A 16104-nucleotide genomic window follows, 5' to 3' on the forward strand; every position below is an offset into this window, starting at 1 on the left:
TTTGGGTATCAAAATTTGGAGATATGAGAGAAATGGTACTTATAGAAGCTCATAAAACCAGATACTCAATACATCCTGGAACGGGGAAGATGTACAAGGATCTCAAGAAACATTTTTGGTGGCCGGGTATGAAAGCCGATGTTGCTAAATACGTAGGAGAATGTTTGACGTGTTCTAAGGTCAAAGCTGAGCATCAGAAACCATCAGGTCTACTTCAACAACCCGAAATACCGGAATGGAAATGGGAAAACATTACCATGGATTTCATCACTAAATTGCCAAGGACTGCAAGTGGTTTTGATACTATTTGGGTAATAGTTGATCGTCTCACCAAATCAGCACACTTCCTGCCAATAAGAGAAGATGACAAGATGGAGAAGTTAGCACGACTGTATTTGAAGGAAGTTGTCTCCAGACATGGAATACCAATCTCTATTATCTCTGATAGGGATGGCAGATTTATTTCAAGATTCTGGCAGACATTACCGCAAGCATTAGGAACTCGTCTAGACATGAGTACTGCCTATCATCCACAAACTGATGGGCAGAGCGAAAGGACAATACAATTGCTTGAAGACATGCTACGAGCATGTGTTATTGATTTCGGAAGCAGTTAGGATCGACATCTACCGTTAGCAGAATTTTCCTACAACAACAGCTACCATTCAAGCATTAAGATGGCGCCGTTTGAAGCACTTTATGGTAGAAAGTGCAGGTCTCCGATTTGTTAGAGTGAAGTGGGGGATAGACAGATTACGGGTCCGGAGATTATACAAGAAACTACCGAGAAGATCATCCAAATTCAACAACGGTTGAAAACCGCCCAAAGTCGACAAAAGAGCTACGCTGACATTAAAAGAAAAGATATAGAATTTGAAATTAGAGAGATGGTCATGCTTAAAGTTGCACCTTGGAAAGGCGTTGTTCGATTTGGTAAACGAGGGAAATTAAATCCAAGGTATTTGGACCATTCAAGATTATTGATCGTGTCGGACCAGTAGCTTACCGACTTGAGTTACCTCAACAACTCGCGGCTATACATAACACTTTCCACGTCTCGAATTTGAAGAAATGTTTTGCTAAAGAAGATCTCACTATTCCGTTAGATGAAATCCAAATCAACGAAAAACTTCAATTCATCGAAGAACCCGTCGAAATAATGGATCGTGAGGTTAAAAGACTTAAGCAAAATAAGATACCAATTGTTAAGGTTCGATGGAATGCTCGTAGAGGACCCGAGTTCACCTGGGAGCGTGAAGATCAGATGAAGAAGAAATACCCGCATCTATTTCCAGAAGATTCGTCAACACCTTCAACAGCTTAAAATTTCGGGACGCAATTTATTTAACGGGTAGGTACTGTAGTGACCCGAACTTTTCCATGTTTATATATATTAATTGAGATTGATATTTACATGATTAAATGTTTCCAACATGTTAAGCAATTAAACTTGTTAAGACTTGATTAATTGAAATATGTGTCATATAGACAATTGACCACCCAAGTTGACCGGTGATTCACGAACGTTAAAACTTGTAAAAACTATATGATGACATATATATGGATATATATATAGTTAACATGATACTATGATAAGTAAACATATCATTAAATATATTAACAATGAACTACATATGTAAAAACAAGACTACTAACTTAATGATTTTTAAACGAGACATATATGTAACGATTATCGTTGTAAAGACATTTAATGTATATATATCATATTAAGAGATATTCATACATGATAATATCATGATAATATAATAATTTAAAATCTCATTTGATATTATAAACATTGGGTTAACAACATTTAACAAGATCGTTAACCTAAAGGTTTCAAAACAACACTTACATGTAACGACTAACGATGACTTAACGACTCAGTTAAAATGTATATACATGTAGTGTTTTAATATGTATTTATACACTTTTGAAAGACTTCAATACACTTATCAAAATACTTCTACTTAACAAAAATGCTTACAATTACATCCTCGTTCAGTTTCATCAACAATTCTACTCGTATGCACCCGTATTCGTACTCGTACAATACACAGCTTTTAGATGTATGTACTATTGGTATATACACTCCAATGATCAGCTCTTAGCAGCCCATGTGAGTCACCTAACACATGTGGGAACCATCATTTGGCAACTAGCATGAAATATCTCATAAAATTACAAAAATATGAGTAATCATTCATGACTTATTTACATGAAAACAAAATTACATATCCTTTATATCTAATCCATACACCAACGACCAAAAACACCTACAAACACTTTCATTCTTCAATTTTCTTCATCTAATTGATCTCTCTCAAGTTCTATCTTCAAGTTCTAAGTGTTCTTCATAAATTCTACAAGTTCTAGTTACATAAAATCAAGAATACTTTCAAGTTTGCTAGCTCACTTCCAATCTTGTAAGGTGATCATCCAACCTCGAGAAATATTTATTTCTTACAGTAGGTTATTATTCTAATACAAGGTAATAATCATATTCAAACTTTGGTTCAATTTCTATAACTATAACAATCTTATTTCAAGTGATGATCTTACTTGAACTTGTTTTCGTGTCATGATTCTGCTTCAAGAACTTCGAGCCATCCAAGGATCCGTTGAAGCTAGATCCATTTTTTTCTTTTCCAGTAGGTTTATCCAAGGAACTTAAGGTAGTAATGATGTTCATAACATCATTCGACTCATACATATAAAGCTATCTTATTCGAAGGTTTAAACTTGTAATCACTAGAACATAGTTTAGTTAATTCTAAACTTGTTCGCAAACAAAAGTTAATCCTTCTAACTTGACTTTTAAAATCAACTAAACACATTTTCTATATCTATATGATATGCTAACTTAATGATTTAAAACCTGGAAACACGAAAAACACCGTAAAACCGGATTTACGCCGTCGTAGTAACACCGCGTGCTGTTTTGGGTTAGTTAATTAAAAACTATGATAAACTTTGATTTAAAAGTTGTTATTCTGAGAAAATGATTTTTATTATGAACATGAAACTATATCCAAAAATTATGGTTAAACTCAAAGTGGAAGTATGTTTTCTAAAATGGTCATCTAGACGTCGTTCTTTCGACTGAAATGACTACCTTTACAAAAACGACTTGTAACTTATTTTTCCGACTATAAACCTATACTTTTTCTGTTTAGATTCATAAAATATAGTTCAATATGAAACCATAGCAATTTGATTCACTCAAAACGGATTTAAAATGAAGAAGTTATGGGTAAAACAAGATTGGATAATTTTTCTCATTTTAGCTACGTGAAAATTGGTAACAAATCTATTCCAACCATAACTTAATCAACTTGTATTGTATATTATGTAATCTTGAGATACCATATACACGTATACAATGTTTCGACCTATCATGTCGACACATCTATATATATTTCGGAACAACCATAGACACTCTATATGTGAATGTTGGAGTTAGCTATACAGGGTTGAGGTTGATTCCAAAATATATATAGTTTGAGTTGTGATCAATACTGAGATACGTATACACTGGGTCGTGGATTGATTCAAGATAATATTTATCGATTTATTTCTGTACATCTAACTGTGGACAACTAGTTGTAGGTTACTAACGAGGACATCTGACTTAATAAACTTAAAACATCAAAATATATTAAAAGTGTTGTAAATATATTTTGAACATACTTTGATATATATGTATATATTGTTATAGGTTCGTGAATCAACCAGTGGCCAAGTCTTACTTCCCGACGAAGTAAAAATCTGTGAAAGTGAGTTATAGTCCCACTTTTAAAATCTAATATTTTTGGGATGAGAATACATGCAGGTTTTATAAATGTTTTACAAAATAGACACAAGTACGTGAAACTACATTCTATGGTTGAATTATCGAAATCGAATATGCCCCTTTTTATTAAGTCTGGTAATCTAAGAATTAGGGAACAGACACCCTAATTGACGCGAATCCTAAAAATAGATCTATTGGGTCTAACAAACCCCATCCAAAGTACCGGATGCTTTAGTACTTCGAAATTTATATCATATCCGAAGGGTGTCCCGGAATGATGGGGATATTCTTATATATGCATCTTGTTAATGTCGGTTACCAGGTGTTCACCATATGAATGATTTTTATCTCTATGTATGGGATGCGTATTAAAATATGAAATCTTGTGGTCTATTATTATGATTTGATATATATAGGTTAAACCTATAACTCACCAACATTTTTGTTGACGTTTTAAGCATGTTTATTCTCAGGTGATTATTAAGAGCTTCCGCTGTCGCATACTTAAATAAGGACGAGATTTGGAGTCCATGCTTGTATGATATTGTGTAAAAACTGCATTCAAGAAACTTATTTTGTTGTAACATATTTGTATTGTAAACCATTATGTAATGGTCGTGTGTAAACAGGATATTTTAGATTATCATTATTTGATAATATACGTAAAGCTTTTTAAACCTTTATTGATGAAATAAAGGTTATGGTTTGTTTTAAAAATGAATGCAGTCTTTGAAAAACGTCTCATATAGAGGTCAAAACCTCGCAACGAAATCAATTAATATGGAACGTTTTTAATCAATAAGAACGGGACATTTCATCAGAAACCGCAAAATCAAACCATTCACCGGGCAACCCAAGAACACCTAACCCGAGGCCTATTTACCGAAGTCAACAAAATCAACAACGCCGGCAACAACACCAAGCCCTCTAACAGACCCGATGACGGGATAAATGGAATGAATGAACCAACCTAGCAGCAACCGAACAGAACCATATGCAGAGCCAAACCGTAAAGGAACCGGACCATTTCCACCAAATTTTAAAAGTTTTATACTTTTTTTGTATTTTTAAATTTAAAAAACAAACAAAGCTGCCAATACCGACAGTCAATTTCCACCGGCAGCCACCTGCATCAACCGGCAGCCGCCAGCGGCTACCAACAACCACCGGCAACCACTCGCAACACAATAACTTCAACAACAACAATTAGTCGCCGTCAACCTTCGGCAGCCACTAGTGATCACCAACAACTATCAATAGCAGCTACCTGGAGGTGCCAGCGTCAGCTAGCAACCACCATAGGCCGCCTGCAGCCGCCAACTGCCACCGATAGCCGCCAACAGAAATCAAACCACCAGAATCAACGGTTTACAGTAGGAAAAAAAACAACACACGTCAGCACAAGCCATGCGATTCGTAACTTACCTCCAAAATACAACAAACCCTGACCGAGATGGGTGTAGAGTTCCATCGAAACTCATCGCCTACAACCACCAAGAAGACAAGACCCGGCCCTGAGATATGGTTAATAAGACACAACAAGGCTAAGAAAAAACCTTCAAATGGAGCTGAAGAACTAAGGATACGACTCCATTCACATCTGGGTCCCAGATCCCGTGCACAATCACACAAAATCGCCGCCTAGTTGGCGAAAAAGTGAGCGGAGAGTAAGAACGGCCTGCACGCAACCCTGATGAAGATAAGCTGAAGAGTTTATTCTAACGGGAAAAGGGAGATCCGGACCACCGGCGAGATGCCGGTGGCCGGAAAGAAGAGCAACAAAAGATCTACAAAACATCATATGTATGGATCTAAGTGAGGAAAAAGTAGGCGGCTGAGAATAGGTTAAGATGAGGAAGAAAGGGTGCTTGTACGGAGAGGAAATTTTTTAGAGAGAGAAAACTGGTTACTAATAACAAATGTTGTTAAATTTATCAATTACTAAATTTCTTTTTTAAAATCATTAAGGCTTGATCAACACGGTGACCAATCCTGCAATGCCATAAATCTTTAGAATTATTATTAATGTTATGTTACTTGTGATAGAACTACTAACAATACCTTTATCACTAGAATAAAGAAGATATAAACCACCACACCGACTACCAGTCAGCTGTGTCTCCTTTGACACCAAGTCATGAATATAGCATGCAATTTTATCTAAACTAACAAAAAACTATTTTCTCTGACTAAACAATACATAGACAAAAAAAAACTAACACGGTAGTCTGAACTACCAGAACATCATGTAAATAATATTACTAGATAACATTAGGTTCCCAATTTTCGTCACCTTTAGTTTTTGTTCCATTTGGATAACCAACGGTGAGGTTAAGATCAATAACATTAAAAAAAAAAAAGGACTTAAATTTATTTATTTATTTATTTATTTATTTTTTTGCAAAATTAGTCATATGTTGGTTCGCACCAGAATCTATAATCCAACAATAATGAATATCATCCATAGTCTCACAAGATTTATTTGAGAAGTAAAAGGTTTTAAAATTAGAATTAAAAAACACATTGTAATTGACAAAATTACATACAACATGTGCAGCTACGGATTTTGATCCATTTTTATCATCAAAAAGGCTTAAGTGTCTGGCTATTTGATCACTGCTCAAAGAAACACTAGTGGAACTACTAGAACCTTGATTTTCAGAATACTTTAGTAGCATTTCCTTTAAAACTCTAATTAGAACCAAAACATTTCTTTTCAAATTTGCAGGATAACCAATAACCTTAAACCATCTTTCAATAGTATGATTGGTCATACCACATTTGGTACACTTAATATTCCCAAACCCGCTAGGATATCCAACGACCTCAAAACATCTCTCAATAGTGTGATTATTCCTACCACACTTGGTACATTTTAACTCTTTGTTTCCTATAATGCATTATCTTTGAAAGAATTGAAACAGAAAGCAGAAGTTTCACTAAAGGACTTCTTTTCAATTGAATGAGTACCTCTGTGTGATTCTTCTTTAGAGATTATGAAAAAACAGTTTTCACATAAGGTAGTGGATCTCTGGTTAGAATGTTACTTCTAATAAGTTGGTAAACCTCATCCAATCCCATTAAAAGATGCATTAGCTTTATTAAACTTGTATGTTCTTTGAATTCTTTTGATGAAGAAAAGTCATAGCTCGGAAGCTGAACTTTAGTGTCATATTGTTCCCATGAGGAATTAAGTTTATGATAATAATCTGAAACAACATTACCACTATGGAATTTATTTTTTGATACAATTAAACACCGTAGGTCCATCAAACTTATCATACGTTTCTTTTAATTTAGTCCAAACTTTAGAAGCAATTTTAGACTTATTTGACCATTATATAACTCCTCAGACATGGATCCAAGAAACCATGACAAAAACAACAACATCACACATGTCTCACTAGTTTTCAAGAACCTCATCATATTTGTTTTTTTTCAAAAGTTCCATTTATAAAACCCATTTTATACTTTGTCTGCAAAGCAAGTTCCATGACACATGCCCAAGATTTGCAGTTTTTCGTTTCTTTAAGTTAACATATATCAATGATGTACAATTGATATCACTTGGATTAAGATAAAAAGGGTCCACAAAAATTTGAGTAACATCACTACCAAATGAACTCTCATCATCTTTAGCCATAATAGCAAACAATAAATAAAATAAAATAAAATATAAAACACACACAGATGCCTATAAAATGCAGAAAAGAAAGAACCTTAAAAGGTAGTCCACACAGTGATCCAAATAAGTGAATTCTTAAGGAAATTCACTCCAGGTCTTACTTGGGACCTACTCTTCTACAAGAAAGCATTAAAACAATCTAGATAATCACACACAAGCAATGAAATAAACGGGATAAAGGAAAGATCTCACAGAGTTCTCCCTACTCTCGGTATGAATGCTTAGAACAGCAGTTGAAGACAAATAATTGTTTTGGAACAGCCACGAACAATCAAGGGAATCAGAATCAAAGAAACCCTAATTTCTATTTTATCAACAAAAACCCTAGACCCAAATCCTACCCAAACAAACGTAATGTCGCCTAGAATCGACGCTCTAATACCATGAACAAAAGCCACAAACAATGTGTTTGATTCTTCAACCAACAGATTATAAACTTCGAATATATAAAACGAATCACCGACTTAAAAAAACTATTTATCTTCTTAAACAACAATCAACATTACATTATGTGTTACTAAACACATAATTAAACCACGAACTTAATAGATTGAGATGATGATTAATCAAAACCCTATATTTGGAATACAAACGAGATAGACTATAACTCTGGAATATAAAAGTGATAATAACTAACTAAAACAAATATATTCTTTTTTATTATACATTTTCTGTTAAACCAGAAAATACACCATCAACCTTGTAGAATCAAAAGCAACAAGGTTAGTCCCTTTAATTATGGACAGGGGTGGATGTATATATAGTGCCCAGTGGTAGCACGGGACACCACTGAAATACGCGATGTAGTGAAAATTTTTTGGGGTTTTTAACTAGTGACACCACTGAATAGTGTACATTTTTTTAAGTGACACCATTGAAATAAGACATCTAGTAGAAATTTTTTGAGGGTTTTAACAGATAACACCAGTGACTACCAATCCTAGATCCGCCCCTGATTATGGATGTCAAGCTCAACTATGTCTCATCTTTGTATAAGTACACCTTGAACCCATACTAAATATGTTAACAAAAACTGAACCACACATGATCCACAAAGGGCTTGATCCTTCAACACATCATCAAATCATCTGCACTTAGCTTCAAGACTTGACTGCAACACTTGACTATAACACTTGACTGCTACTAGATCAACAACAAAACTACACAACTAATCATACACTAAGAAACAATGACAAATAATAATACAATTAGATTCATCATTTCAACACCACTAAGCTACTTCACTCACTAGGAGAATTACAAACTTTGAACTTTGAACACACAATACAATGACTAGGAGAATTACAAACTTCAACTTTGAACACACAATACACAAGTTACCGTTTGGAGGGTTTTGACATATATATTATGAGAAGTACCGTATGAATTTCCCATTTCCCAAAAACTTTTCAGGGCAATACCAACACAACACTGTGACACAACAAATACACACACTACTACCCCTTTAATTTCTTCACTCTTTTTGACTTTCTTCAAATTAATCAGTTAAATTGTAAACCATACTCAGTTTTGTTTTGTTTGTTTAGTACTCTTATCTTCTAATTCATGTTTCATTTTTTTTATTAATTCAGGGACAGGTCAAGAAGTGTTCCAAATCTTAACTCTACAACACTATGGTTCAACCCCAAAAACACTAGTACCAATCTCAAACACAGTGGGTGTATCTGTTGATCAAGAAAAGGTCTATGAGGTCTCAACCAGCATTTTAATGGCAGAAAAATGGCTTAAAACAAATGTTTTATCTCATTATCCTTCCACAAACATAACCTCAATTGTTGTGTCTAATAGTCTTTTTTCATGTGATGAAAATGAAAAAGTATCTAAAGACATTTTAAAAGTAATTCTTGTTGCAATGGGCAACATTTATCATTCTCTTGTTAGGTGGGGTCTAGAAAAAAATATTAAAGTTTCTGTTTTGTTAACACCCAATTGCTTACAAAAAACGTATCTAAAACCTATTTTTGAATTCTTGAAAAATATCAACTCTACTTATACTATACAAAGATTTGAACTTTTTGATGTAAATGTTGAAATTTCCAGTTCATACCTAAAACCCATGTCGGATTTGAGTGGTTTTCAGTTAAAAACTTTTAATTTGTTGAAAAACACAAACCCCAGGTCAAGAAAACTATCATTCATCGTTAGATCATCGGAGATTGATAACCCAGTTCCTTCCGACGCCGTCATCAGCCCTCTACCACGGCTCATCGGAGATACATCGCCGCCGCCGTTTTCTCCGGAGATACAACCTCCGATGACGGCGCCACCGCATTACGGAGTTGATCTGCCGCCCTGCAACCCTTATCGAAACCCTCGCCACACCGGCGGAACTGCGCCACCGCCGGCAGCGGCGGCACCAGCTGGTCGTGAAAGATTGTGGTGCGTGGCGAAACCAAGTGTGCCGGCGGAGACATTGCAGGAAGCGATAGATTTTGCGTGCGGTGAAGGTGGCGCTGATTGTGATGAGATCAGTCCCACCGGAAATTGTTATTTTCCGGACTCAATTGTTGCTCATGCTTCTTATGCTTTTAATAGTTACTGGCAGAAGAATAAAAAACACGGTGGAACTTGTGGATTTGGTGGGACTGCAATGCTAATTAATTCTGACCCAAGTAAGTAATTCATATTGATTTTTTTTCATTTTTGTTGATTTATTATTAATTATACAAAATTAATATACTAAGTTCTTGGTCAAATCTGAACTGGTTTGCTGATACTTTTTTGTACTACTAATTTTGATGAAGTTTAATAAGTTTGACTTGAATTAAAAGTCAAAGATTTGGTGTAAATGGTTAATCTTGGGTTGTTATTGTTGCAGGTTTTCTTCACTGCCATTTTACATTTGGGCAATTCTTGAAGTATTCTGCTGCTGTGAAGAAAGAATTGGGCTTCTATGGTCTTGATTAAGAAGAAAATTGTCATCAAATTCTGATTTTTTAGATATGCACTGTAGCTTTTTAGTTGCTACCGTAGCTTTTTAGTTACTAATATTAAAATGACAGTTTTCATTTGAGAATTGTGGCTGTTACTTTTGATGGTAATAATTAACTAATTATTGGTTTAACATAATGGCTACTTGGTTAGTTGGAGAATGTAAAATGAATGCAACGCACCACTTGGTTTTCATGTTTATTGTAGCCGAGTAACGCACTTCATTTTATTTTAGTTTTAATCTCTCGCCGGTAATTACAACCTTTTCTCCAATCTATTCCTCCTTTTTCTTTTTTATAAACCTCTCGCTACCGCTACCGGTGATAAACACTTCCGTTTCTCTAGATCTACTCCTTTTGAGGTTCCTTTTCGTGAAACCCTAATATTCCTTCATCTTCTGCGACACTGGTCAAAGGGTTCTCTCTCCCTTCTATTTCTCTTTCTTTACTCATCGAAACTTCTTTGTGATACATCTTTGGCGGTGGTAGGAGTTTCCGGCGGTGGTAACACTTTTCCACCGCCGTTCTCGTGGTGAAAGGGGTTATGGTTGATTGATCTCGCATCCCATCATCGTTGAGGGCTTATTTATTTCTTCGATGTAAGTTCTTCTTTTTTCTCCTTTTCTCTATCTCATGTAGCCTTTTTCTAGCGACTCTGGTACTCTGGTGGTCGTAGTCGATCTCCATCATAGTTCTCTTGATGGGTCTGACCATGATTGTTGTGGTTTCCTCTTGTTCCCCTTCCCTAGCAACACTCACCGATGACTTCTCCCCGAACTTGACTTTATCGATGGTTTCCGGTGGTGCACCACTTATTCATGGTGGCCACTGGAGGTTATGGATTAGGTCTGGTTCACTGTTGTTGCTTCTACCAGAGTTATTGTTGCTGCCCTTATTGGATTTATTGTGCTTGGTGGTTATGGATGGCAATAGATTTTCGGTTCGACAGATAATCCACCCGATCTAATCCTTTAAGAATGAATATGGATGACCTAAATCCGACCCGATGGATATGGATGATGAGATTAGTTGTAACGACCCATACCTCGTTATACAAAAATATGACCCCAAAATTTTTTTTATGTTTCAACACATCTGGACGGCGTCCAGTTATCTGGACGGCGTCCAGCTCTGAAGGGTGGGACGGCGTCCAAGCATACTGGACGGCGTCCAAATGAACTGAAAATTTCAGCTCCCCGGGTCCAACTTACATGAGCGAAAATCCCGCTTCCCGACACTTTTAAACGAAACCCTTTTCGCAGCATGTTAACATAATTAAAACTAAGAGATTTCTACAATAGAACCAAGTTTTATAATATCGGGCCCACATCGGCCGTTTTACGAGTTTCGTTCAAAAATACAAGTTTCGACCATTCAAGTTTAATTTCCAACCGACACTAGAGCAAGTTGTTTGGGGTTAAACTACCCAATCTTGGCCGAACTTCCAAAAAGCTAATCCCCCGAGATTCACTAATCCAACCGAATACCTTTGCCCTTATCCACGCCGGAGCCTAAAAAGGTAAACAACGAGAGGGTAAGCAAAACGCTTAGTGAATGCAATAATTATACACATACATATATAACCTACTTACTTGCAATCACTTACACCAATACCTCATACACGCTAGCATTTAAATTAGCATAATATTTCAAAGTACAACGCTAAATTCCCAAAATCACGAGCTAGCACAAACGATAGCATATAACACTAACAACATATTATGCTATATCACTACACATAATCATGGTTTACCAAAACACAAAGGGAACGATTCTCGCGAATGAACCGTTAGCCACGCAGACGCTCTAACAACCCGTCCTAATCCATCTAGACGAATATATTACATTTGGTTACATCGCGATGTACTTGACCTCTATATGATTCATTTTACAAACATTGCATTCATTTTTAAAAGACAAACTTTCATTACATCGAAAGTTGACGACATGCATACCATTTCATAATATATCCAACTATAATTGACTTAATGATAATCTTGATGAACTCGACGACTCGAATGCAACGTCTTTTGAAATATGTCATGAATGACTCCAAGTAATATCTCTAATATGAGAAAATGTACAGCGGAAGATTTCTTTCATACCTGAGAATAAACATGCTTTAAAGTGTCAACCAAAAGGTTGGCGAGTTCATTAATTTATCATAATCGATCATTTTCATCATTTTAATAGACCACAAGATTTTCATTTCCATTTCTCATAAAAATATGTCCCATGCATAGAGACAAAAATAATCATTCATATGGATTAAACACCTAGTAACCGACATTAACAAGATGCATATAAGAATATCCCCTATCATTCCGGGAAATCCATCGGACATGATAAAAAACAACATCGAAGTACTAAAGCATCCGGTACTTTGGATGAGGTTTGTTAGGCCCAATAGATCTATCTTTAGGATTCGCGTCAATTAGTAGATCGGTTTACTAATTCTTAGGCTACCAAGCAAAAGGGGCATATTCGGCTTCGATCATTCAACCATGTAATGTAGTTTTAATTACTTGTGTCTATTTCGTAAAACAGTTATAAAAGCGCATGTATTCTCAGTCCCAAAAATATATATTGCAAAAGCATTTAAAAGGGGAGTAATGAAACTCACAATAATGTATTTTGTAGTAAAAATACATATGACGACACTGAACAATGCGGGGTTGGCCTCGGATTCACGAACATGTATCATTTATATATATATTAACACATTGTAATCGAACAAATTTATATATTATTGGTGATATATTTGTTATTTTAATAAATTATATGTTTCATCAATAAGTAATTTAAATATTTCTATTTTATGTACTTTAACTAAATAATTAGTATTTATTATAAAACGTTAATATAGATATGTTATATGTATTAACTATAGTGTTGTATAACTAAAAATCATTTGATAAAATAATATTAATAATAATAAATAAAAAGTTTTATTATTTTACAATAATAATATTAGTAATTATACTTAATAATGATGATAATAATAATAGTAATACTTATATTGATAATAATATTAGTAGGAATATTGATAATAATATTAATGATAGTTTTAATGATAATAATACTTATAATAATAATGAAAATGAAAGTTTTAATATAAATACTTTTGTTAATAATAATAATAATTTTAAAAATGATAATACTAATAATGGTATTAATAATAATAATAATGATAGTAATGATAATCCTAATATTCATTTTAATTATAATAATAATGATAGTAAGTATAATAGTTATATTAGTATAGCAATAAAATAATAATAATAATAATAATAATAATAATAATAATAATAATAATAATAATAATAATAATAATAATAATAATAATAATAATAATAATAATAATAATAATAACAGCTGAAACAGTGGTGGTGTTGTGATGGTTAAAGCTGCACAGAATTTAACGAGTAATAGCAGTTTATCGGAGGTCTTTGGTGATGTGGTTTCAAGGTTAGAGTAGCGAGAGAGATGATGATTGTAGGGTGATTTACGGATAAGAGAGAGAGAGTTTAAGGATGATGACCTGGATGATTCTCGGTTTGGGTTGTCGATCAATAAACGGAAATACATAGTGGTAAAGGAGTTCAAAAGTGTTGGCGTTTGAGAGTGATGAAGATGATGGTGATTATTCTCGGTTTGAAGGTGGTGGCGGATGATGGTAGCCTAATGGCGGTTGGTGACCAGTGAAGTGGTGATGGCGGGTGTGGATGTGGTGCCGAGGTTGAAGGTGTTCATGGTTGATTCATGAAGTGGAATATATGGCATGTATATATAGATAGAATATAACAATTAAATATAGATAACACCAAACACAGAAATTGATTATCAAAATATCACGGACATACAAACTATTATACTGCCGACACTTAGCTCGGGTATTATATCGTGTCCATTGCTAAACAGTTACGGATAATTTAATTCAGAAAAATCCCATATTTTAAAATTAAGTCTATTTATTTATTCCAGTCATTAACTGTTTGAAACCTGAACAATAACGTTTGATAATTATTTACTTTATGTTCCAATTAATATGTACGGAGTACTAATATTTAAACTTAAAAATGTAAAAATATTTTTAACAAGTCTAGAATCTTTGTAATCAATTTAGAGTCCAACTTTTATCTAAATCCTTCATGAACATGTACTATATCTATATTAAAACTAAGAAAACGTCAACCGAATGTTACTGACGTTTATTAATTAAGCTTGAAATCATTTATTTTTAATATATTCTCTTTCTATAAATAAACAGTTTTAAATAACAAGTTTAACTACTAAAATGAATATATTATATATTCTTAAACAAACAGATTTAGTATAATTTATATATTTATAAGTAATATTTATACACATAATTATATATATCTATATATATATCTATATATTTATAATAATAGTTTTTATTACATCACATATTATTTTACATATTTATTTCTAACAAATAAATCATATATCATTTCAAATAATATTTCAAATTATTATATGTATATGTATATATATATATATATATATATATATATATATATATATATATATATATATATATATATATATATATATATACAATTAGTTATTCGTGAATCGTCGAGACTGGTCGAAGGTCAAATGATTTCATAAAATAGTTCAAAAATTTTGAAATTCAATTTAATAGACTTTGCTTATCATGTCGAAACCATATAATGATTAAGTTTAAATTTGGTCGAAAATTTCCGGGTCGTCACAGTACCTACCCGTTAAAGAAATTTCGTCCCGAAATTTGAGTGGGATCATCATGGCTAACAATAAGAATGTTTTCTTGACGAATATGAGCTGATAAATAGAGTTTTATTATTGTTGAGTAATATAGATAAGATAATTCGACTACTCGAAGAGTACGAGTGAAGCTATCACAAAAGAATGAAATGAGTAAATGCAAGTTCGTCTTAACCGGTGACGTAGTCACGGTTGATTTTTCGGAATTTTAAGGGATTTAGAGGAAATCTTCATATTAAGATTTGGTTCTCCGGTAATTAAGGAAATTAGAATTTTCTTTGATTAAATGCAATAATCTGTTTCGATTGCTCTGTCGGTTTCACTATAAATGAACTTCTTTCGTCCCATTTTTTTTCCCCACAACTCTCATCTTTTATACTTTAATTCATATTTCCGAAACATTTGTCAAATTATCAGAAGTCACTGGGAAAGATAGAATTATCAAGAAAATATATTTTTGATTTTGTTTAGAGATTTAGTAGAATGTAAGAGTCGTGTAACATGGCACATGATGACGGTAGGGTCTGTGAATCATCATGTTCCATTAGAAACTCAGCATGGCTTACTGTAATATAATCATGTTGATCAAGTGTCATTATATTATACTAACTCATGCTTCAATTTCCAATACTACTTCAAAAACATTCATATTTTAAATTCGAATCTTTCAGAATTTAGAAACTAAAACAGTTTCTTTTATGATATAACACAGATAGAGCGGAGAGATAATTAATATCGGACAAGAATATTTATGAAGATATCTTCAGAAATATTAAGGATATTAATAATGAAAGATACGATAGTATCTTAGAATTTTAGAATCAAATTTTGATGAAGAAATTCATTCACGATGATTTAGAACAATTATGGAACATGGTATTCGCTAAAGATTTTATCAGAAACAG

General features: G+C 33.6%; 1 protein-coding gene across 1 annotated transcript; it reads left to right on the forward strand.

Moving 5' to 3' along the window:
• The first annotated feature begins 8216 nt into the window (after window positions 1–8216).
• LOC139859409 (glucan endo-1,3-beta-glucosidase 1-like) lies at window positions 8217–10406 on the forward strand. Its single transcript, XM_071848200.1, has 3 exons — window positions 8217–8232; window positions 9026–10111; window positions 10318–10406. The coding sequence occupies exons 1-3, from the start codon at window positions 8217–8219 to the stop codon at window positions 10404–10406; spliced, it is 1191 nt and encodes a 396-aa protein (XP_071704301.1).
• The last annotated feature ends 5698 nt before the right edge of the window (window positions 10407–16104 follow it).

The sequence above is a fragment of the Rutidosis leptorrhynchoides genome, chromosome 7 (genome assembly GCF_046630445.1).
Source record: "Rutidosis leptorrhynchoides isolate AG116_Rl617_1_P2 chromosome 7, CSIRO_AGI_Rlap_v1, whole genome shotgun sequence".
Classification (NCBI taxonomy): Eukaryota; Viridiplantae; Streptophyta; class Magnoliopsida; order Asterales; family Asteraceae; genus Rutidosis; species Rutidosis leptorrhynchoides.